Raw genomic sequence first — 24,644 nt, 5'->3', positions numbered from 1 at the left:
ATTGCAAAAAAGTTGCTTGCTCGGCTTTTCTTTACCTCTCAATTAATAGTTTATGGAGACCATGGCAGCGAGGGAATGTGATGTCCTGCACTTCTGCAATGCCAGATACAGCCGTGTACGGCAAGGGTTAATGCGAAAACAGCAAGAATAATGATCCCACTTGATATAAAACAGTTGACGAGGCACAAATGACTCCCTGCTCAATTAATGAGCTGTAGTAACGAGTCCGGTAAGCGGCTTCTTTATGGTGAGTAATGGATCGGTCAGCACCAACAGCAGCAATGTACAGCGCAGCCAAAGTGTCCAACTCTGCAGTCACTGCAGGACCAAGGAGCAAAACTACTGTACTCAGGGAAATTAAAGAACTCGCTCATCAGGAGCAGAATAGCGAGTGCAGCTCTGGAGTATAATACAGGATGTAACTCAGGATCAGTACAGGATCAGTAATGTAATGTATGTACACAGTGACTGCACAAGCAGAATAGTGAGTGCAGCTCTGGAGTATAATACAGAATGTAACTCAGGATCAGTAATGTAATGTATGTACACAGTGATTGCACCAGCAGAATAGTGAGTGCAGCTCTGGAGTATAATACAGGATGTAACTCAGGATCAGTAATGTAATGTATGTACACAGTGACTGCACCAGCAGAATAGTGAGTGCAGCTCTGGAGTATAATACAGGATGTAACTCAGGATCAGTAATGTAATGTATGTACACATTGACTGCACCAGCAGAATAGTGAGTGCAGCTCTGGAGTATAATACAGGATGTAACTCAGGATCAGTAATGTAATGTATGTACACAGTGACTGCACCAGCAGAATAGTGAGTGCAGCTCTGGAGTATAATACAGGATGTAACTCAGGATCAGTAATGTAATGTATGTACACAATGACTCCACCAGCAGAATAGTGAGTGCAGCTCTGGAGTATAATACAGGATGCAACTCAGGATCAGTACAGGATCAGTAATGTAATGTATGTACACAGTGATTGCACCAGCAGAATAGTGAGTGCAGCTCTGGAGTATAATACAGGATGTAACTCAGGATCAGTAATGTAATGTATGTACACAGTGACTGCACCAGCAGAATAGTGAGTGCAGCTCGGGAGTATAATACAGGATGTAACTCAGGATCAGCAATGTAATGTATGTACACAGTGACTGTAGCAGCAGAATAGTGAGTGCAGCTCTGGAGTACAATACAGGAGGTAACTCAGGATCAGTAATGTAATGTATGTACACAGTGACTGCACCAGCAGAATAGTGAGTGCAGCTCTGGAGTATAATACAGGATGTAACTCAGGATCAGTAATGTAATGTATGTACACAGTGACTGCACCAGCAGAATAGTGAGTGCAGCTCTGGAGTATAATACAGGATGTAACTCAGGATCAGTAATGTAATGTATGTACACAGTGACTGCACAAGCAGAATAGTGAGTGCAGCTCTGGAGTATAATACAGAATGTAACTCAGGATCAGTAATGTAATGTATGTACACAGTGATTGCACCAGCAGAATAGTGAGTGCAGCTCTGGAGTATAATACAGGATGTAACTCAGGATCAGTAATGTAATGTATGTACACAGTGACTGCACCAGCAGAATAGTGAGTGCAGCTCTGGAGTATAATACAGGATGTAACTCAGGATCAGTAATGTAATGTATGTACACAATGACTCCACCAGCAGAATAGTGAGTGCAGCTCTGGAGTATAATACAGGATGCAACTCAGGATCAGTACAGGATCAGTAATGTAATGTATGTACACAGTGATTGCACCAGCAGAATAGTGAGTGCAGCTCTGGAGTATAATACAGGATGTAACTCAGGATCAGTAATGTAATGTATGTACACAGTGACTGTAGCAGCAGAATAGTGAGTGCAGCTCTGGAGTACAATACAGGAGGTAACTCAGGATCAGTAATGTAATGTATGTACACAGTGACTGCACCAGCAGAATAGTGAGTGCAGCTCTGGAGTATAATACAGGATGTAACTCAGGATCAGTACAGGATAAGTAATGTAATGTATGTACACAGTGACTGCACCAGCAGAATAGTGAGTGCAGCTCTGGAGTATAATACAGGATGTAACTCAGGATCAGTAATGTAATGTATGTACACAGTGACTGCACCAGCAGAATAGTGAGTGCAGCTCTGGAGTATAATACAGGATGTAACTCAGGATCAGTACAGGATCAGTAATGTAATGTATGTACACAGTGATTGCACCAGCAGAATAGTGAGTGCAGCTCTGGAGTATAATACAGGATGTAACTCAGGATCAGTAATGTAATGTATGTACACAGTGACTGTAGCAGCAGAATAGTGAGTGCAGCTCTGGAGTACAATACAGGAGGTAACTCAGGATCAGTAATGTAATGTATGTACACAGTGACTGCACCAGCAGAATAGTGAGTGCAGCTCTGGAGTATAATACAGGATGTAGCTCAGGATCAGTAATGTAATGTATGTACACAGTGACTGCACCAGCAGAATAGTGAGTGCAGCTCTGGGGTATAAAACATCCCGGCCTTGAAGGCATTTCCTGAAAGTTATTTAGATCGCTCACCAACAATGCAATATTTTGTTCTGAAGAAATATACAAAGTAAATTTTATAAAAGTACATAAAAAAAAAAAGTAGTTGATTAAGCTCATTTGTGGTAATGGGAAAACCTCTGTCTCCATTGGCCGCTGCTGGGCTCCGGTGCTGGGGCAGAGGGTCGGGAGCAGTAATCTGATCAGAGCCGGGATAGGATTTATTACATGTAACGAGATGATAGTTACAGCCCAGATCACACTGTGCAGACCGGACTCCTCTCCGTTATATGCTGCACAGTGCGATTAGGGCACATGGACATCGGGCACCTGCTATGTTACAGCTGAGCTGTTCTGTGCACCGTGGATACAGGCGTTTGTGCTCCTTGATTTGACTACATCAGACAGGAGTTCAGCACCTGCGGGGCTTAACTCTGCCAGATAAGAAGTCTGATAAGACTGAATGTTGGAAAGTTTTGATGTCTGCCATCAGGTGCTAGGTGGGATCCTCTAGTTCTCATTCACACGTCCGTTTTTCCCCAATGAACACATACCCATTATAGACTATCGGGCTGTTCACATACCCAGATTTTTTGGGGACGTGCGTCTGCAAAAAAAATCATGTGGATACGTCCATTTTAGATTACAGTCATGGATCACAATGACCCACACAAGCCTAGGGGTCCATAAAACCTTCATTGTGCGTGCAGTCTGATTCTCTAGCGTTGCTGCCGGTGCGAGCGAGCAGTATGTGGTTTGCAGGTGGTAGGTGCCACCACGCCTAATGTAACAGACGCCATTTTTAATCTTGCTCACGTACGAGAATTTAAGATGAATGCACCAAAGCAGCTCCATCTTGACACATTTGGAGCAATTTGCACTGACACACACACCTCGCCCTTCCCCACAAAGTTGCTGAAACCCTATAAATGACCCCCGTAGGGCTGACACAATGGAGACCCCCCACCATACAGCAGTTTTCTGCAGCAATGTAGAAAATTAAATCTCTCTTAGCAACAAGCGACATTGCGGCGTGCAAACTTTTGAACTTGACTTAATGTGATTACATTTCATTATGGGTTTTAATAATATCTGTCAATTAACAAAGGAGCGTTTATCAGCCGGCTCTAAGCTCCCTGATGGGCTCAGACACACAAGCCCAGGCTAAAGCTTTCCCGCCACAGGCCACACTCTCACAGTGCAGAGGCGGATCATGTTAGGGGGTCCCCATGGGCTCCGTAAAGAATCCTGCCACGCAATTACCGAGGAGATAGAAGAGATTTGTATAAGGCGGGAACCAGGCGTCTTTATAAATCCACACATTCATGTAAAGCGTCTTGGAAGAATGGAAAACTCTGCAGAAACGTGACACTGGTGGAATATCATCCTAGTCTACGGCAAGAACAGGGACTTTTATGGTAATTATTGAATCATTAAAAAAGGGGGAAAATTCCCAGCAAGGACACGGCAATGCTGTGCACACAGTATCATTTTATGTGCCACCGTTTTCCAACTGAAAGGACCATGCAAATATTTGGACATAGAAAGGAAACATGCAAAGGTTTTAGGGTTCAGATGATTTGCAGGACTCTGTGACACATGTGCATGGAACCAAAACGATAATGTCACCCCAAGTCTACTAATCAGAAAAAGCGCAGGGCATGCTAGCAGGTACTAAGAGGTTCATTGGGCTGTGGTCCGGCAGCCATTGACTTGCAATAAGGGTTTATTTTGCTCAACTTGAAAATATATACCTTCTTCCAATATCAGCCAATTATACAGGATCTTTCTCTGGGAATAGGAAGTAGCTAGATCATCTTTTAGCCACTTGGTCACCCAGGCTTCGTAGACATTCATAGCCCCTTCTTTCCCCGTCACTTCTTGCAGGACTTCTGGTTATAAGATCTACGCAGTATATGGAGTAATCGAAGAGCTACGATAAGGGTAGCGTCACACGTCGATGTCCACAAATGGCGGTATTATTGGGTCTCGCTGCAAATCCGCATCATGTCAACTCCCGCCCGGATCATGGCATGGGTGCAGAACGCTGGCAACCTCCCTGTATTTACACCTCCTTTCCCTTTTGAATCCTGAATTGCAATCCTCCTTTAATAAAGCAAGAATTATAATTGCAAAGGCAGATCAAAAGGAAAAGACCCATAATCAAAAAATCCTTCAAAAGGAAAGGTTTATCATCTGTTATTTAGAGCGAAATGCTGCAGTAGAGAGAATGTCAGCAGATTATACTCCCCCACTTGTGTCTGCCAGCCGTGCAGCCACCGAAGAGTTAATCCCATAATACTCCCTTATGAATGTTCCTTTTTTTTTTCTCTTCTGTTGATGGATTATTATCCATCTGCCGCTGCAGTCACAAGTAGTTTTTACATTTATTAGACGGCGGCTGTTTATGGAAACAGAACAGAGATTGTCGTCTTCTGCCCATAGAGATGCTATTAAGTGTGACCGCTACGGCCGACAGACACCTGATCTTGGAGTTCGCGCTTTCAAGGCTTTAAAAGCCCTAGAAGAAACCCTGTAATTCATTCCCCGGGGATGATTTAGAAGCTTCCACAGGATCTGGATTGTTAAGGACTTTGGAAATAAGGAATAGAGGTGATGACTGAAGGACCTCGGTATAGCTGATCCTAGTAAAGGCCGGTGACATCCCATATGGCTCCCATTATACCTCCCATAGAGTGGTCACAAGGCTTTTCCAGACTCCAGAATGGCATTGGTGTCTCGCTCTGTGGGGATGCACCCCTCTACTTATGTACCAACGTTTAAGTAGAGGCTTTATAGAAAGTTTAGAGACAATATGGAGTTAATTTACTACTTGATCTATTCATTTAGGATGTGATGTCACTTAGGGAAATTTTTTTGTAACCAATGCTGGTAGTTAAAGTGGATGTGATGGTTCAGATCCAATGCCTGTCACAGTATACTCCAGCCCAATTCACCATCTGCATCCATTCTTCCCCAGCACACCTGAGCCACTCCCCAACCCAACTGAGCCCTTCCCCAACACACCTGAGCCCTTCCCCAACACACCTGAGCCACTCCCCGACTCAACATGAGCCCCTCCCCGACCCAACATGAGCCCTTCTCCAACTCACCTGAGCCACTCCCCGACCCAACATGAGCCGCTCCCCGACCCAACCTGAGCCGCTCCCCCAACCCAACTGAGCCCTTCCCCAACACACCTGAGCCCTTCCCCAACACACCTGAGCCACTCCCCGACTCAACATGAGCCGCTCCCCGACCCAACATGAGCCCTTCTCCAACTCACCTGAGCCACTCCCCGACCCAACATGAGCCGCTCCCCGACCCAACCTGAGCCGCTCCCCCAACCCAACTGAGCCCTTCCCCAACACACCTGAGCCACTCCCCGACTCAACATGAGCCGCTCCCCGACCCAACATGAGCCCTTCTCCAACTCACCTGAGCCACTCCCCGACCCAACATGAGCCGCTCCCCGACCCAACCTGAGCCGCTCCCCCAACCCAACTGAGCCCTTCCCCGACTCACCTGAGCCACTCCCCGACCCAATTGAGCCACTCCCCCAACCCAAATGAGCCCTTCCCTGACTCACCTGAGCCACTCCCCGACCCAACTGAGCCGCTCCCCGACCCAAGATATACATACCCAACTCTACATATCCATTTATCCCAAACTCAATATATACACATCTGAAATTGAATTAATCCAAATTCAATTTATCATATCCAAACCCAATTCAGAAAATCCCTCCTAATTTAAAAAACTTAAGCTTGAAGCACAAAATGAGTACTAGATTCTACCTAAAAGGTGTTCATTTATAGGGTTACTTGGGTATTTTTAATTGGCAGAATGGCCTTTGGGACCCGTGAGGCACCAAGGACGACTGCTTCCTCTGCACCCCAAAAATTACAGATCTGACATACAGTACAGACCAAAAGTTTGGACACACCTTCTCATTTAAAGATTTTTCTGTATTTTCATGACTATGAAAATTGTACATTCACACTGACGGCATCACAACTATGAATTAACACATGTGGAATTATATACTTAACAAAAAAGTGTGAAACAGCTGAAAATATGTCTTATATTCTAGGTTCTTCAAAGTAGCCACCTTTTGCTTTGATGACTGCTTTGCACACTCTTGGCGTTCTCTTGATGAGCTTCAAGAGGTAGTCACCGGAAATGGTCTTCCAGCAATCTTGAAGGAGTTCCCAGAGATGCTTAGCACTTGTGGGCCCTTTTGCCTTCACTCTGCGGTCCAGCTCACCCCAAACCATCTCGATTGGGTTCAGGTCTGGTGACTGTGGAGGCCAGGTCATCTGACGTAGCACCCCTTCACTCTCCTTCTTGGTCAAATAGCCCTTACACAGCCTGGAGGTGTGTTTGGGGTCATTGTCCTGTTGAAAAATAAATGATGGTCCAAATAAACGCAAACCGGATGGAATAGCATGTCGCTGCAAGATGCTGTGGTAGCCATGCGGGTTCAGTATGCCTTCAATTTTGAATAAATCCCCAACAGTGTCACCAGCAAAGCACCCCCACACCATCACACCTCCTCCTCCTCCTCCATGCTTCACGGTGGGAACCAGGCATGTAGAGTCCATCCGTTCACCTTTTCTGCGTCGCACAAAGACACGGTGGTTGGAACCAAAGATCTCAAATTTGGACTCATCAGAACAAAGCACAGATTTCCACTGGTCTAATGTCCATTCCTTGTGTTCTTTAGCCCAAACAAATCTTTTCTGCTTGTTGACTGTCCTTAGCAGTGGATTCCTAGCAGCTATTTTACCATGAAGGCCTGCTGCACAAAGTCTCCTCTTAACAGTTGTTGTAGAAATGTGTCTGCTGGTAGAACTCTGTGTGGCATTGACCTGGTCTCTAATCTGAGCTGCTGTTAACCTGCGATTTCTGAGGCTGGTGACTCGGATAAACTTATCCTCAGAAGCAGAGGTGACTCTTGGTCTTCCTTTCCTGGGGCGGTCCTCATGTGAGCCAGTTTCTTTGTAGCGCTTGATGATTTTTGCAACTGCACATGGGGACACTTTCAAAGTTTGCCCAATTTTTCGGACTGACTGACCTTCATTTCTTAAAGTAATGATGGCCACTCGTTTTTCTTTACTTAGCTGCTTTTCTCTTGCCATAATACAAATTCTAACAGTCTATTCAGTAGGACTATCAGCTGTGTATCCACCAGACTTCTGCACAACACAACTGATGGTCCCAACCCCATTTATAAGGCAAGAAATCCCACTTATTAAACCTGACAGGGCGCACATGTGAAGTGAAAACCATTTCTGGTGACTACCTCTTGAAGCTCATCAAGAGAATGCCAAGAGTGTGCAAAGCAGTCATCAAAGCAAAAGGTGGCTGCTTTGAAGAACCTAGAATATAAGACATATTTTCAGTTGTTTCACACTTTTTTGTTAAGCATATAATTCCACATGTGTTAATTCATAGTTTTGATGCCTTCAGTGTGAATGTACAATTTTCAAAGTCATGAAAATACAGAAAAATCTTTAAATGAGGTGTGTCCAAACTTTTGGTCTGTACTGTAATTCCTCTAATCTAGAGCCCTGCACCAACATGATGACCATAGATTGGGGAGTAGGCACCATATAAGCACACCAAGTTGCAGAGGAGCCCTACCAAAGAGGGGGCCCGGGACTGATTCGTCCCATCCTTTTTACATCTGGGTAGTGAAAACCTGGACATGAGTCCCCAATGAAGAGGGAAGGGGAATAAATCTGCAGATCCCTCTGTCCAGGGTGGCAAGACCAGGCACTATAATGAAGCCCCCATTTTTTTTCTATAGGGCCTCTTTTTTCTACTGTGCATGCCACAGTCCATGGATGAGCAAATAAGTATGACTTGTATATGAATCTATTGCAGTTCTTGTGCATTTGCATAAGTATTCACACCCATGCTATGAAAAATAGCCCTGCACTGACTGTATAAGCATCAGGCAATGAGGAGTTAAATGTTATGGTCGAGACATGGCTAGACCATATTAACGCTCTTCTTCATGATAGCGAGTTGGCATGTCTATCTCTGGCACCATCCTGGGATCCCTGGCAGCCTTGCCATGCGATGTCAGTTTAGTAAATATAGAAAAGAGACAGCGCCAGCAGGAGGATGCTCCTTGTTGGATGGTGAACTGTTGGTATCTGTATTAATATCTGGCTCCCCGCAGAGCAGGATCCTGCCCGTGTCGTACATCTTGGCTGGGAGACAAGCACCGCCGATGTCAATGCTAATACACCCGGTCTGCAGAGTCCTCCGCCATCTGTTAGCCCAACTCTCATTTTCCCACTGTTCCATCCAGAACTTGGGGCTTGTGGCTTTAACTTCCAGACTTAGATGTTTGCAACAGAATTTGCCAAAAATTGGTCACATTATATCAAAAAAGGTACAAAAATAATTAAATGTCAAAACAACGAACAACAATCAATCCATGGAGATAAAATGTACAAGACCCCAAAGAGCGAAGAATAAAGTGACATACCAAGAACGCTAGATATTGGGGTCAGTTTGGGGGCCCTATGGTTGCTGCTGATTCTTGTCATTGCCCGGGAGGTCCCCACCAGATCAGCATGAACTCCTAGATGTTGGCCCCTCGCTTAATTATAACAAGGAATGTTGGGACCACTCTCGTCATGGACCCCATGTGTTGAGTCTATAGGTTTACAAGAGTTCTGCCATGGAGGGTGCAGAGGAAGCCCTTGCTCCAGGACCTGTTTCTCAAGACCCTTCGGCCACATCAGAGGCATTAAAAATGGCTACCAGTCTTGCATTGGGGCCCAACAACAGTGCCGACTGATGTATCATAGGACCCCTACAGATGGCTCAATGGTCGTTTGCCATCTCATCCTGCAAACCAAGGTCTGAAGATGAAGGAAGCCACCAGAAGACCATGACCCATCGATTAGGACCTCCAGGTCCATGTTATATGCAATGTAAATGGAAACTCTTGGGCCCATAACCTGTACTGTATCAATGTCTAAGACGACTATATCCAAGTCTATAGTGTTCCTGGGGTGCAGGGAGTCACAAGTAAGTGCAGTCCGTCATTTCAAGCCTCCGCACACCCACAATTACTTCTTCTTACAGCAGTTCTGTCCCGACACTGGTTATTATAAGGGGAGAGGCTGTAATTATAAAAGTCTGGAGCAACAATGTAACCACGGAACGAAGCAAAAAAAGGGAAAGTTCTCGTATCCACAAAGGTTTGTTATTCCACATCCGAACTGACTGCGCACCCAGACATGACTTGCTGACAAGAGTGGCGCTGATTTTTCCTCTTACCCTTTAACTTGTATATTAAGAATAAGAAAAGATTCAAAGTCTTCTAATTTCTTTTTAAAAAACATAGGAGAGAGAATCGGTAACAACAACAAGTAATTATCATATTAGGTTCTTTTCCCTCAGAGAGTGCGATGACTTAATTCATGAAACACTTTAGAATGATTCATGTGGGTTCAATTCTGAAAAAAATTAGAAACTTCAAAAAAGGTCCCAAGAAATCCAGACAGGAAGGAATTAAATCACCGTTTTATTGCATATTTCTTAAGAGAAGTCACATCATTATTACTATAATTGTAACAAGCCTGTGGGGTAGGAAAGGGTTAAGTTTGGGATGATGTGTAAATCTTTTTAAAGGCCCCGATCAAAAAAATCTATAATGCAATATTACAGTAGTTATATTCTTGTACATAGGGGGCAGTATTATAGTAGTTATATTCTTGTACATAGGAGCAGTATTATAGTAGTTATATTCCTATATATAGGGGGCAGTATTATAGTAGTTATATTCTTGTACATAGGAGCAGTATTATAGTAGTTATATTCTTGTACATAGGGGCAGTATTATAGTAGTTATATTATTTTATATAGCGGCAGTATTATAGTAGCTATATTCTTGTATATAGTGGCAGTATTATAGTAGCTATATTCTTGTACATAGGAGCAGTATTATAGTAGTTATATTCTTGTACATAGGAGCAGTATTATAGTAGTTATATTATTTTATATAGCGGCAGTATTATAGTAGCTATATTCTTGTACATAGAGGTAGTATTATAGTAGTTATATTCTTGTACATAGGAGCAGTATTATAGTAGTTATATTCTTGTACATAGGGGCAGTATTATAGTAGTTATATTATTTTATATAGCGGCAGTATTATAGTAGCTATATTCTTGTATATAGTGGCAGTATTATAGTAGCTATATTCTTGTACATAGGAGCAGTATTATAGTAGTTATATTCTTGTACATAGGAGCAGTATTATAGTAGTTATATTATTTTATATAGCGGCAGTATTATAGTAGCTATATTCTTGTATATAGTGGCAGTATTATAGTAGCTATATTCTTGTACATAGAAGCAGTATTATAGTAGTTATATTCTTGTACATAGGAGCAGTATTATAGTAGTTATATTATTTTATATAGCGGCAGTATTATAGTAGCTATATTCTTGTATATAGTGGCAGTATTATAGTAGCTATATTCTTGTACATAGGAGCAGTATTATAGTAGTTATATTCTTGTACATAGGGGCAGTATTATAGTAGTTATATTCTTGTACATAGGAGCAGTATTATAGTAGTTATATTCTTGTATATAGCGGCAGTATTATAGTAGCTATATTCTTGTATATAGTGGCAGTATTATAGTAGCTATATTCTTGTACATAGGAGCAGTATTATAGTAGTTATATTCTTGTACATAGGGGCAGTATTATAGTAGTTATATTATTTTATATAGCGGCAGTATTATAGTAGCTATATTCTTGTATATAGTGGCAGTATTATAATAGCTATATTCTTGTACATAGAAGCAGTATTATAGTAGTTATATTCTTGTACATAGGAGCAGTATTATAGTAGTTATATTCTTGTACATAGGAGCAGTATTATAGTAGTTATATTCTTGTATATAGTGGCAGTATTATAGTAGTTATATTCTTGTACATAGGAGCAGTATTATAGTAGTTATATTCTTGTACATAGGAGCAGTATTATAGTAGTTATATTCTTGTACATAGGAGCAGTATTATAGTAGTTATATTCTTGTACATAGGATCAGTATTATAGTAGTTATATTCTTGTACATAGGGGCAGTATTATAGTAGTTATATTATTTTATATAGCGGCAGTATTATAGTAGCTATATTCTTGTATATAGTGGCAGTATTATAATAGCTATATTCTTGTACATAGAAGCAGTATTATAGTAGTTATATTCTTGTACATAGGAGCAGTATTATAGTAGTTATATTATTTTATATAGCGGCAGTATTATAGTAGCTATATTCTTGTATATAGTGGCAGTATTATAGTAGCTATATTCTTGTACATAGGAGCAGTATTATAGTAGTTATATTCTTGTACATAGGGGCAGTATTATAGTAGTTATATTATTTTATATAGCGGCAGTATTATAGTAGCTATATTCTTGTATATAGTGGCAGTATTATAGTAGCTATATTCTTGTACATAGAAGCAGTATTATAGTAGTTATATTCTTGTACATAGGAGCAGTATTATAGTAGTTATATTATTTTATATAGCGGCAGTATTATAGTAGCTATATTCTTGTATATAGTGGCAGTATTATAGTAGCTATATTCTTGTACATAGGAGCAGTATTATAGTAGTTATATTCTTGTACATAGGAGCAGTATTATAGTAGTTATATTCTTGTATATAGCGGCAGTATTATAGTAGCTATATTCTTGTATATAGTGGCAGTATTATAGTAGCTATATTCTTGTACATAGGAGCAGTATTATAGTAGTTATATTCTTGTACATAGGAGCAGTATTATAGTAGTTATATTATTTTATATAGCGGCAGTATTATAGTAGCTATATTCTTGTATATAGTGGCAGTATTATAGTAGCTATATTCTTGTACATAGGAGCAGTATTATAGTAGTTATATTCTTGTACATAGGAGCAGTATTATAGTAGTTATATTCTTGTATATAGCGGCAGTATTATAGTAGCTATATTCTTGTATATAGTGGCAGTATTATAGTAGCTATATTCTTGTACATAGGAGCAGTATTATAGTAGTTATATTCTTGTACATAGGAGCAGTATTATAGTAGTTATATTCTTGTACATAGGGGCAGTATTATAGCAGTTATATTCTTGTACATAGGGGGCAGTATTATAGTAGTTATATTCTTGTACATAGGGGGCAGTATTATAGTAGTTATATTCTTGTACATAGGAGCAGTATTATAGTAGTTATATTCTTGTACATAGGGGCAGTATTATAGTAGTTATATTCTTGTACATAGGAGCAGTATTATAGTAGTTATATTCTTGTACATAGGAGCAGTATTACAGTAGTTATATTCTTGTACATAGGAGCAGTATTATAGTAGTTATATTCTTGTACATAGGGGGCAGTATTATAGTAGTTATATTCTTGTACATAGGAGCAGTATTATAGTAGTTATATTCTTGTACATAGGGGCAGTATTATAGTAGTTATATTCTTGTACATAGGAGCAGTATTACAGTAGTTATATTCTTGTACATAGGGAGCAGTATTACAGTAGTTATATTCTTGTACATAGGAGCAGTATTATAGTAGTTATATTCTTGTACATAGGGGGCAGTATTATAGTAGTTATATTCTTGTACATAGGAGCAGTATTATAGTAGTTATATTCTTGTACATAGGAGCAGTATTATAGTAGTTATATTCTTGTACATAGGAGCAGTATTATAGTAGTTATATTCTTGTACATAGGATCAGTATTATAGTAGTTATATTCTTGTACATAGGGGCAGTATTATAGTAGTTATATTATTTTATATAGCGGCAGTATTATAGTAGCTATATTCTTGTATATAGTGGCAGTATTATAGTAGCTATATTCTTGTACATAGAAGCAGTATTATAGTAGTTATATTCTTGTACATAGGAGCAGTATTATAGTAGTTATATTATTTTATATAGCGGCAGTATTATAGTAGCTATATTCTTGTATATAGTGGCAGTATTATAGTAGCTATATTCTTGTACATAGGAGCAGTATTATAGTAGTTATATTCTTGTACATAGGGGCAGTATTATAGTAGTTATATTATTTTATATAGCGGCAGTATTATAGTAGCTATATTCTTGTATATAGTGGCAGTATTATAGTAGCTATATTCTTGTACATAGAAGCAGTATTATAGTAGTTATATTCTTGTACATAGGAGCAGTATTATAGTAGTTATATTATTTTATATAGCGGCAGTATTATAGTAGCTATATTCTTGTATATAGTGGCAGTATTATAGTAGCTATATTCTTGTACATAGGAGCAGTATTATAGTAGTTATATTCTTGTACATAGGAGCAGTATTATAGTAGTTATATTCTTGTATATAGCGGCAGTATTATAGTAGCTATATTCTTGTATATAGTGGCAGTATTATAGTAGCTATATTCTTGTACATAGGAGCAGTATTATAGTAGTTATATTCTTGTACATAGGAGCAGTATTATAGTAGTTATATTATTTTATATAGCGGCAGTATTATAGTAGCTATATTCTTGTATATAGTGGCAGTATTATAGTAGCTATATTCTTGTACATAGGAGCAGTATTATAGTAGTTATATTCTTGTACATAGGAGCAGTATTATAGTAGTTATATTCTTGTATATAGCGGCAGTATTATAGTAGCTATATTCTTGTATATAGTGGCAGTATTATAGTAGCTATATTCTTGTACATAGGAGCAGTATTATAGTAGTTATATTCTTGTACATAGGAGCAGTATTATAGTAGTTATATTCTTGTACATAGGGGCAGTATTATAGCAGTTATATTCTTGTACATAGGGGGCAGTATTATAGTAGTTATATTCTTGTACATAGGGGGCAGTATTATAGTAGTTATATTCTTGTACATAGGAGCAGTATTATAGTAGTTATATTCTTGTACATAGGGGCAGTATTATAGTAGTTATATTCTTGTACATAGGAGCAGTATTATAGTAGTTATATTCTTGTACATAGGGGAAGTATTATAGTAGTTATATTCTTGTACATAGGAGCAGTAATATAGTAGTTATATTCTTGTACATAGGGGGCAGTATTATAGTAGTTATATTCTTGTACATAGGGAGCAGTATTATAGTAGTTATATTCTTATACATGGGGCAGTATTATAGTAGTTATATTCTTGTACATGGGGCAGTATTATAGTAGTTATATTCTTATACATGGGGCAGTATTATAGTAGTTATATTCTTGTACATGGGGCAGTATTATAGTAGTTATATTCTTGTACATAGGGAGCAGTATTATAGTAGTTATATTCTTGTACATAGGGAGCAGTATTATAGTAGTTATATTCTTGTACATAGGGGCAGTATTATAGTAGTTATATTCTTGTACATAGGGGCAGTATTATAGTAGTTATATTCCTGTACATAGGGGCAGTATTATAGCAGTTATATTCTTGTACATAGGGCAGTATTATAGCAGTTATATTCTTGTACATAGGGGCAGTATTATAGCAGTTATATTCTTGTAAATAGGAGCAGTATTATAGTAGTTATATTCTTGTACATAGGGGGCAGTATTATAGTAGTTATATTCTTGTACATAGGAGCAGTATTATAGTAGTTATATTCTTGTATTTAGGGGGCAGTATTATAGTAGTTATATTCTTGTACATAGGGGCAGTATTATAGTAGTTATATTCTTATACATAGGAGCAGTATTATAGTAGTTATATTCCTGTACATAGGGGCAGTATTATAGCAGTTATATTCTTGTACATAGGGCAGTATTATAGTAGTTATATTCTTGTACATAGGGCAGTATTATAGTAGTTATATTCCAGTACATAGGGGCAGTATTATAGTAGTTATATTCCAGTACATAGGGGCAGTATTATAGTAGTTATATTCTTGTACATAGGAGCAGTATTATAGTAGTTATATTCTTGTACATAGGGGCAGTATTATAGTAGTTATATTCTTGTACATATGGGACAGTATTATAGTAGTTATATTCTTGTACATAGGAGCAGTATTATAGTAGTTATATTCTTGTACATAGGGGGCAGTATTATAGTAGTTATATTCTTGTACATAGTAGCAGTATTATAGTAGTTATATTCTTGTACATAGGGGGCAGTATTATAGTAGTTATATTCTTGTACATAGGAGCAGTATTATAGTAGTTATATTCTTGTACATAGGGGCCGTATTATAGTAGTTATATTCTTGTACATAGGAGCAGTATTATAGTAGTTATATTCTTGTACATAGGAGCAGTATTATAGTAGTTATATTCCTGTACATAGGGGCAGTATTATAATAGTTATATTCCAGTACATAGGGGCAGTATTATAGTAGTTATATTCTTGTACATAGGAGCAGTATTATAGTAGTTATATTCTTGTACATAGGGGCAGTATTATAGTAGTTATATTCTTGTACATATGGGACAGTATTATAGTAGTTATATTCTTGTACATAGGAGCAGTATTATAGTAGTTATATTCTTGTACATAGGGGGCAGTATTATAGTAGTTATATTCTTGTACATAGTAGCAGTATTATAGTAGTTATATTCTTGTACATAGGGGGCAGTATTATAGTAGTTATATTCTTGTACATAGGAGCAGTATTATAGTAGTTATATTCTTGTACATAGGGGCCGTATTATAGTAGTTATATTCTTGTACATAGGAGCAGTATTATAGTAGTTATATTCTTGTACATAGGAGCAGTATTATAGTAGTTATATTCCTGTACATAGGGGCAGTATTATAATAGTTATATTCTTGTACATAGGGAGCAGTATTATAGTAGTTATATTCTTGTACATAGGGGGCAGTATTATAGTAGTTATATTCTTGTACATAGGGGCAGTATTATAGTAGTTATATTCTTGTACATAGGGGCAGTATTATAGTAGTTATATTCTTGTACATAGGGGGCAGTATTATAGTAGTTATATTCTTGTACATAGGGGGCAGTATTATAGTAGTTATATTCTTGTACATAGGGGGCAGTATTATAGTAGTTATATTCTTGTACATAGGGGGCAGTATTATAGTAGTTATATTCTTGTACATAGGGGGCAGTATTATAGTAGTTATATTCTTGTACATAGGGGGCAGTATTATAGTAGTTATATTCTTGTACATAGGGGGCAGTATTATAGTAGTTATATTCTTGTACATAGGGGGCAGAATTATAGTAGTTATATTCTTGTATATAGCGGCAGTATTATAGTAGCTATATTCTTGTATATAGCGGCAGTATTATAGTAGCTATATTCTTGTACATAGGAGCAGTATTATAGTAGTTATATTCCTGTACATAGGGGCAGTATTATAGTAGTTATATTCTTGTACATAGGCGGCAGTATTATAGTAGTTATATTCTTGTACATAGGAGCAGTATTATAGTAGTTTTATTCTTGTACATAGGGGCAGTATTACAGTAGTTATATTCTTGTACACAGGAGCAGTATTATAGTAGTTATATTCTTGTACATAGGAGCAGTATTATAGTAGTTATATTCTTGTACATAGGAGCAGTATTACAGTAGTTATATTCTTGTACATAGGAGCAGTATTATAGTAGTTATATTCTTGTACATAGGGGGCAGTATTATAGCAGTTATATTCTTGTACATAGGGGCAGTATTATAGTAGTTATATTCTTGTACATAGGAGAAGTATTATAGTAGTTATATTCTTGTACATAGGAGCAGTATTATAGTAGTCATATTCTTGCACATAGGGAGCAGTATTATAGTAGTTATATTCTTGTACATAGGAGCAGTATTACAGTAGTTATATTCTTGTACATAGGAGCAGTATTATAGTAGTCATATTCTTGTACATAGGGGCAGTATTATAGTAGTTATATACTTGTACATAGGAGCAGTATTATAGTAGTCATATTCTTGTACATAGGAGCAGTATTATAGTAGTTATATTCTTGTATTTAGGGGGCAGTATTATAGTAGTTATATTCTTGTACATAGGGGCAGTATTATAGTAGTTATATTCTTATACATAGGAGCAGTATTATAGTAGTTATATTCCTGTACATAGGGGCAGTATTATAGCAGTTATATTCTTGTACATAAGGCAGTATTATAGTAGTTATATTCTTGTACATAGGGCAGTATTATAGTAGTTATATTCCTGTACATAGGGGCAGTATTATAGTAGTTATATTCTTGTACATAGGAGCAGTATTATAGTAGTTATATTCTTGTACATAGGGGCAGTATTATAGTAGTTATATTCTTGTACATATGGGACAGTATTATAGTAGTTATATTCTTGTACATAGGAGCAGTATTATAGTAGTTATATTCTTGTACATAGGGGGCAGTATTATAGTAGTTATATTCTTGTACATAGGAGCAGTATTATAGTAGTTATATTCTTGTACATAGGGGGCAGTATTATAGTAGTTATATTCTTGTACATAGGAGCAGTATTATAGTAGTTATATTCTTGTACATAGGAGCAGTATTATAGTAGTCATATTCCTGTACATAGGGGCAGTATTATAATAGTTATATTCTTGTACATAGGGAGCAGTATTATAGTAGTTATATTCTTGTACATAGGGGGCAGTATTATAGTAGTTATATTCTTGTACATAGGGGCAGTATTATAGTAGTTATATTCTTGTACATAGGGGGCAGAATTATAGTAGTTATATTCTTGTACATAGGGGGCAGTATTATAGTAGTTATATTCTTGTACATAGGAGCAGTATTATAGTAGTTATATTCTTGTACATAGGGGCAGTATTATAGTAGTTATATTCCTGTACATTGGGGCAGTATTATAGCAGTTATATTCTTGTACATAGGGCAGTATTATAGCAGTTATATTCTTGTACATAGGGGCAGTATTATAGCAGTTATATTCTTGTAAATAGGAGCAGTATTATAGTAGTTATATTCTTGTACATAGGGGGCAGTATTATAGTAGTTATATTCTTGTACATAGGAGCAGTATTATAGTAGTTATATTCTTGTACATAGGGGGTAGTATTATAGTAGTTATATTCTTGTACATAGGGGCAGTATTATAGTAGTTATATTCTTGTACATAGGGGGCAGTATTATAGTAGTTATATTCTTGTACATAGGGAGCAGTATTATAGTAGTTATATTCTTATACATGGGGCAGTATTATAGTAGTTATATTCTTGTACATGGGGCAGTATTATAGTAGTTATATTCTTATACATGGGGCAGTATTATAGTAGTTATATTCTTGTACATAGGGAGCAGTATTATAGTAGTTATATTCTTGTACATAGGGGCAGTATTATAGTAGTTATATTCTTGTACATAGGGGCAGTATTATAGTAGTTATATTCTTGTACATAGGAGCAGTATTATAGTAGTTATATTCTTGTACATAGGGGCAGTATTATAGTAGTTATATTCTTGTACATAGGAGCAGTATTATAGTAGTTATATTCTTGTACATAGGGGGCAGTATTATAGTAGTTATATTCTTGTACATAGGGGCAGTATTATAGTAGTTATATTCTTGTACATAGGGGCAGTATTATAGTAGTTATATTCTTGTACATAGGGGGCAGTATTATAGTAGTTATATTCTTGTACATAGGGGGCAGTATTATAGTAGTTATATTCTTGTACATAGAAGCAGTATTATAGTAATTATATTCTTGTACATAGGGGCAGTATTATAGTAGTTATATTCTTGTACACAGGAGCAGTATTATAGTAGTTATATTCTTGTACATAGGGGCAGTATGATAGTAGTTATATTCTTGTACATAGGGGGTAGTATAGTAGTTATATTCTTGTACATAGGGGCAGTATTATAGTAGTTATATTCTTGTACATAGGGGGCAGTATTATAGTAGTTATATTCTTGTACATAGGGAGCAGTATTATAGTAGTTATATTCTTATACATGGGGCAGTCTTATAGTAGTTATATTCTTGTACATAGGGCAGTATTATAGTAGTTATATTCTTATACATGGGGCAGTATTATAGTAGTTATATTCTTGTACATGGGGCAGTATTATAGTAGTTATATTCTTGTACATAGGGAGCAGTATTATAGTAGTTATATTCTTGTACATAGGGAGCAGTATTATAGTAGTTATATTCTTGTACATAGGGGCAGTATTATAGTAGTTATATTCTTGTACATAGGGGCAGTATTATAGTAGTTATATTCCTGTACATAGGGGCAGTATTATAGCAGTTATATTCTTGTACATAGGGCAGTATTATAGTAGTTATATTCTTGTACATAGGGCAGTATTATAGTAGTTATATTCCTGTACATAGGGGCAGTATTATAGCAGTTATATTCTTGTACATAGGGCAGTATTATAGTAGTTATATTCCTGTACATAGGGGTAGTATTATAGCAGTTATATTCTTGTACATAGGGGCAGTGTTATAGTAGTTATATTCTTGTACATAGGAGCAGTATTATAGTAGTTATATTCTTGTACATAGGAGCAGTATTATAGTAGTTATATTCTTGTACATAGGGGGCAGTATTATAGTAGTTATATTCTTGTACATAGGGGCAGTATTATAGTAGTTATATTCTTGTACATAGGGGCAGTATTATAGTAGTTATATTCTTGTACATAGGGGGCAGTATTATAGTAGTTATATTCTTGTACATAGGGGGCAGTATTATAGTAGTTATATTCTTGTACATAGGAGCAGTATTATAGTAGTTATATTGTTGTACATAGGGGCAGTATTATAGTAGTTATATTCTTGTACATAGGAGCAGTATTATAGTAGTTATATTCTTGTACATAGGGGCAGTATTATAGTAGTTATATTCTTGTACATAGGGGGTAGTATTATAGTAGTTATATTCTTGTACATAGGGGCAGTATTATAGTAGCTATATTCTTGGACATAGGAGCAGTATTATAGTAGTTATATTCTTGTACATAGGGGACAGTATTATAGTAGTTATATTCTTGTAAATAGGGGGCAGTATTATAGTAGTTATATTCTTGTACATAGGGGACAGTATTATAGTAGTTATATTCTTGTAAATAGGGGGCAGTATTATAGTAGTTATATTCTTGTACATAGGAGCTGTATTATAGTAGTTATATTCTTGCACATAGGAGCAGTATTATAGTAGTTATATTCTTGTACATAGGGAGCAGTATTATAGTAGTTATATTCTTGTACATAGGAGCAGTAGTATAGTAGTTATATTCTTGTACATAGGAGCAGTATTATAGTAGTTATATTCTTGTATATAGGAGCAGTATTATAGTAGTTATATTCTTGTACATAGGAGCAGTATTATAGTAGTTATATTCTTGTACATAGGAGCAGTATTATAGTAGTTATATTCTTGTACATAGGGGGCAGTATTATAGTAGTTATATTCTTGTACATAGGAGGAAGTATTATAGTAGTTATATTCTTGTACATAGGGGCAGTATTATAGTAGTTATATTCTTGTACATAGGGGCAGTATTATAGTACTTATATTCCTGTACATAGGGGGCAGTATTATAGTACTTATATTCTTGTACATAGGAGCAGTATTATAGTAGTTATATTCTTGTACATAGGGGGCAGTATTATAGTAGTTATATTCTTGTACATAGGGGGCAGTATTATAGTAGTTATATTCTTGTACATAGGAGGAAGTATTATAGTAGTTATATTCTTTTATGTAGGGGCAGTATTATAGTAGTTATATTCTTGTACATTGGTGGCAGTATTATAGTAGTTATATTCTTGTATGTAGGGGCAGTATTATAGTAGTTATATTCTTGTACATTTGGGGCAGTATTATAGTAGTTATATTCTTGTACATAGGGGGCAGTATTATAGTAGTTATATTCTTGTATGTAGGGGCAGTATTATAGTAGTTATATTCTTGTACATTGGGGGCAGTATTATAGTAGTTATATTCTTGTACATAGGGGGCAGTATTATAGTAGTTATATTCTTGTACATAGGGGGCAGTATTATAGTAGTTATATTCTTGTACATAGGGGGCAGTATTATAGTAGTTATATTCTTGTACATAGGAGGAAGTATTATAGTAGCTATATTCTTGTACATAGGAGCAGTATTATAGTAGTTATATTCCTGTACATAGGGGCAGTATTATAGCAGTTATATTCTTGTACATAGGGCAGTATTATAGTAGTTATATTCTTGTACATAGGGCAGTATTATAGTAGTTATATTCCAGTACATAGGGGCAGTATTATAGTAGTTATATTCCAGTACATAGGGGCAGTATTATAGTAGTTATATTCTTGTACATAGGAGCAGTATTATAGTAGTTATATTCTTGTACATAGGGGCAGTATTATAGTAGTTATATTCTTGTACATATGGGACAGTATTATAGTAGTTATATTCTTGTACATAGGAGCAGTATTATAGTAGTTATATTCTTGTACATAGGGGGCAGTATTATAGTAGTTATATTCTTGTACATAGGAGCAGTATTATAGTAGTTATATTCTTGTACATAGGGGGCAGTATTATAGTAGTTTTATTCTTGTACATAGGAGCAGTATTATAGTAGTTATATTCTTGTACATAGGGGGCAGTATTATAGTAGTTATATTCTTGTACATAGGAGCAGTATTATAGTAGTTATATTCTTGTACATAGGAACAGTATTATAGTAGTTATATTCCTGTACATAGGGGCAGTATTATAATAGTTATATTCTTGTACATAGGGAGCAGTATTATAGTAGTTATATTCTTGTACATAGGGGGCAGTATTATAGTAGTTATATTCTTGTACATAGGGGCAGTATTATAGTAGTTATATTCTTGTACATAGGGGCAGTATTATAGTAGTTATATTCTTGTACATAGGGGGCAGTATTATAGCAGTTATATTCTTGTACATAGGGGGCAGTATTATAGTAGTTATATTCTTGTACATAGGAGCAGTATTATAGTAGTTATATTCTTGTACATAGGAGGAAGTATTATAGTAGTTATATTCTTGTACATAGGGGGCAGTATTATAGTAGTTATATTCTTGTACATAGGGAGCAGTATTATAGTAGTTATATTCTTGTACATAGGGGGCAGTATTATAGTAGTTATATTCTTGTACATAGGGGGCAGTATTATAGTAGTTATATTCTTGTACATAGGAGCAGTATTATAGTAGTTATATTCTTGTACATAGGAGCAGTATGATGTTAGTCATATGTTTTTATAAAGAAAAAAGGCTTCTCCAGGTGAAAAACATGGTCTGTTCTCCGCCATTGCACATATCAGGAACTACAAAATTATACGGGAAAGACATTTTGCGAGTGATTAAGTTGTTGTGATGGGTTAAACGCCTGGACGGACCGAGCTTTTATTTTAATTGATTACAAGAATCCGATTCCCTGCAGTAACGCTGCGCTAGATGCAGCAGGTTAAAAATAATTATCCTGGCAACAAAATTGCATGGAGACGTAAAACCGATGGCATTTCACTTAGCAACGTAGATCGGACGCACAATACCAGCAAATGATTTTACCGGCTCCCCATTGGCTCTTGCAGAGAATAAATGTAATTGCCAAGCATTAACTCTTTTTCTACCATTTTGCACTGGGGACGGGCACTTACCGTGGTCGTGGGCAAAGACAAAGAAATTTAATCCTGATAAGATTTGAGCCAAATCATCGTATCGACAGCAATGCTCCCCGGCACCATGGACCACAAACACCAGCGCCCTGCAGGTAAGAAAGAAAATGGGGGATCAGTTAAATAACGAAATTCAGCTCCTCAATAATCATATACCGGATATTCTGATATCTCCAACCATTCATGAAGGAGGAGTAACATCTGCGCCACTCCAGAGGCGACACCATTTCACCCTCATACATCTTATTGCATTTAATGGCGGTTACACTCACCGTGGGTCAATATGGTGCTAAGAGCCGCCATATGGTGCCTGGATGCACTGTGTGCACAGGAGCCCATAGATATGGCCAACTTGTATGGATGAAACTGTGGTCAGACATCTCTGGGTGACATATTAGGGTTCGTTACAATATAAATCAGCAATACGGACACGGGCACAAAACTTAATTTTGTTTGGAGACTCCATCTACTCCACACCCCTGCAGGAAAACTGAAGTATGACATGGCCCCTTTAACCCAAAATTTTGGGGGGAAAAAAATGCTCAGTTCATCCTGACTAAAGTCAATTTCATACAAGCTTATTATGTGTGCCTGTAATTCAGATGCAAGTCCTGGCCCGACAAGGGGGCTTAGATCCCTATGAAGCTGTCGATTTGGGTTATTAGACCCTCAAAACTTGCATCCATATTACCAGTGCACAAAAGTGCCTGTAATACCCTAAGCCTTCTTCAAGTTCTTCTCCTGTCATATGCACATGTCTCCTTTAATTGCAGCAAGATTTAACGTTAACATCAATCCAAGGGTAAATTAATAACTTGCTGTTCGCTGCTAGGCGGGAGCAAACCGGAGAACAAGCCTCTAAAAGTTCCCTGTTTGAATGGAAAGGTGGTCGCGCATTGGCATCACAGCACCATCCATTGTGTATGGGACTGCTGGAGATAAGTGAGCGCCACGCTCAGTGGTCGGATGATGGGACCCTCAGCGGGCAGCAAGTTATCACCTATTCTATGGATCAGTGGTACTTTTAAAACTTAGTATAAGTTTATAACCTTCCTATAAAGAAATGGATGGGGCTGCGTTCTCGTGGTTCTCACAAGCTGTTAACCCCTCCAAGTCCCAAAAAAAGATGTCTTTAGCACAGCTGAGCGCGTTGTTTTCATTAATCTGACCCTACAAGCGCAGGGTAATTTGCAGGGTGGGAATTTCCACCCTATGAGAAACAGATGTCTTTTTGATCTTGCAAAAACATCCACAGATCCAATTTTCCTTTAGGAAAAAAAAGTTGCATCTCGCGTCCTTGTCCATTCCGCTGCGAACGAGGACACAACAACACCCACTTATAAATAGCAGATGTCCAGCTTTCGACCTTTCACCGTCATAGTTAACCTCTACATTGCCAGCGTGCCGATGCCGAATGCCGTCACAGAGCTCCCAGCTCCCTTACAGCCG

At 37.4% G+C, this 24,644-nt stretch overlaps 1 protein-coding gene across 1 annotated transcript in view; it reads right to left on the bottom strand.

The window, feature by feature from the left end:
* The window catches only part of MGLL (monoglyceride lipase), a 49,134-nt gene that overhangs the window by 11,480 nt on the left and 13,010 nt on the right, over window positions 1–24,644 (bottom strand). Inside the window, exon 3 of the mRNA XM_073644934.1 lies at window positions 23,178–23,284. Within this exon, the coding sequence (XP_073501035.1) occupies window positions 23,178–23,284 (107 nt within the window). The remainder of the gene's footprint in view (window positions 1–23,177; window positions 23,285–24,644) is intronic.

This window comes from Phyllobates terribilis, unplaced genomic scaffold (assembly GCF_046119375.1).
Source record: "Phyllobates terribilis strain yellow unplaced genomic scaffold, ASM4611937v1 Scaffold_8__6_contigs__length_399053987, whole genome shotgun sequence".
Lineage (NCBI taxonomy): Eukaryota > Metazoa > Chordata > Amphibia > Anura > Dendrobatidae > Phyllobates > Phyllobates terribilis.
This window is presented reverse-complemented; position numbering and strand designations above follow the sequence as displayed.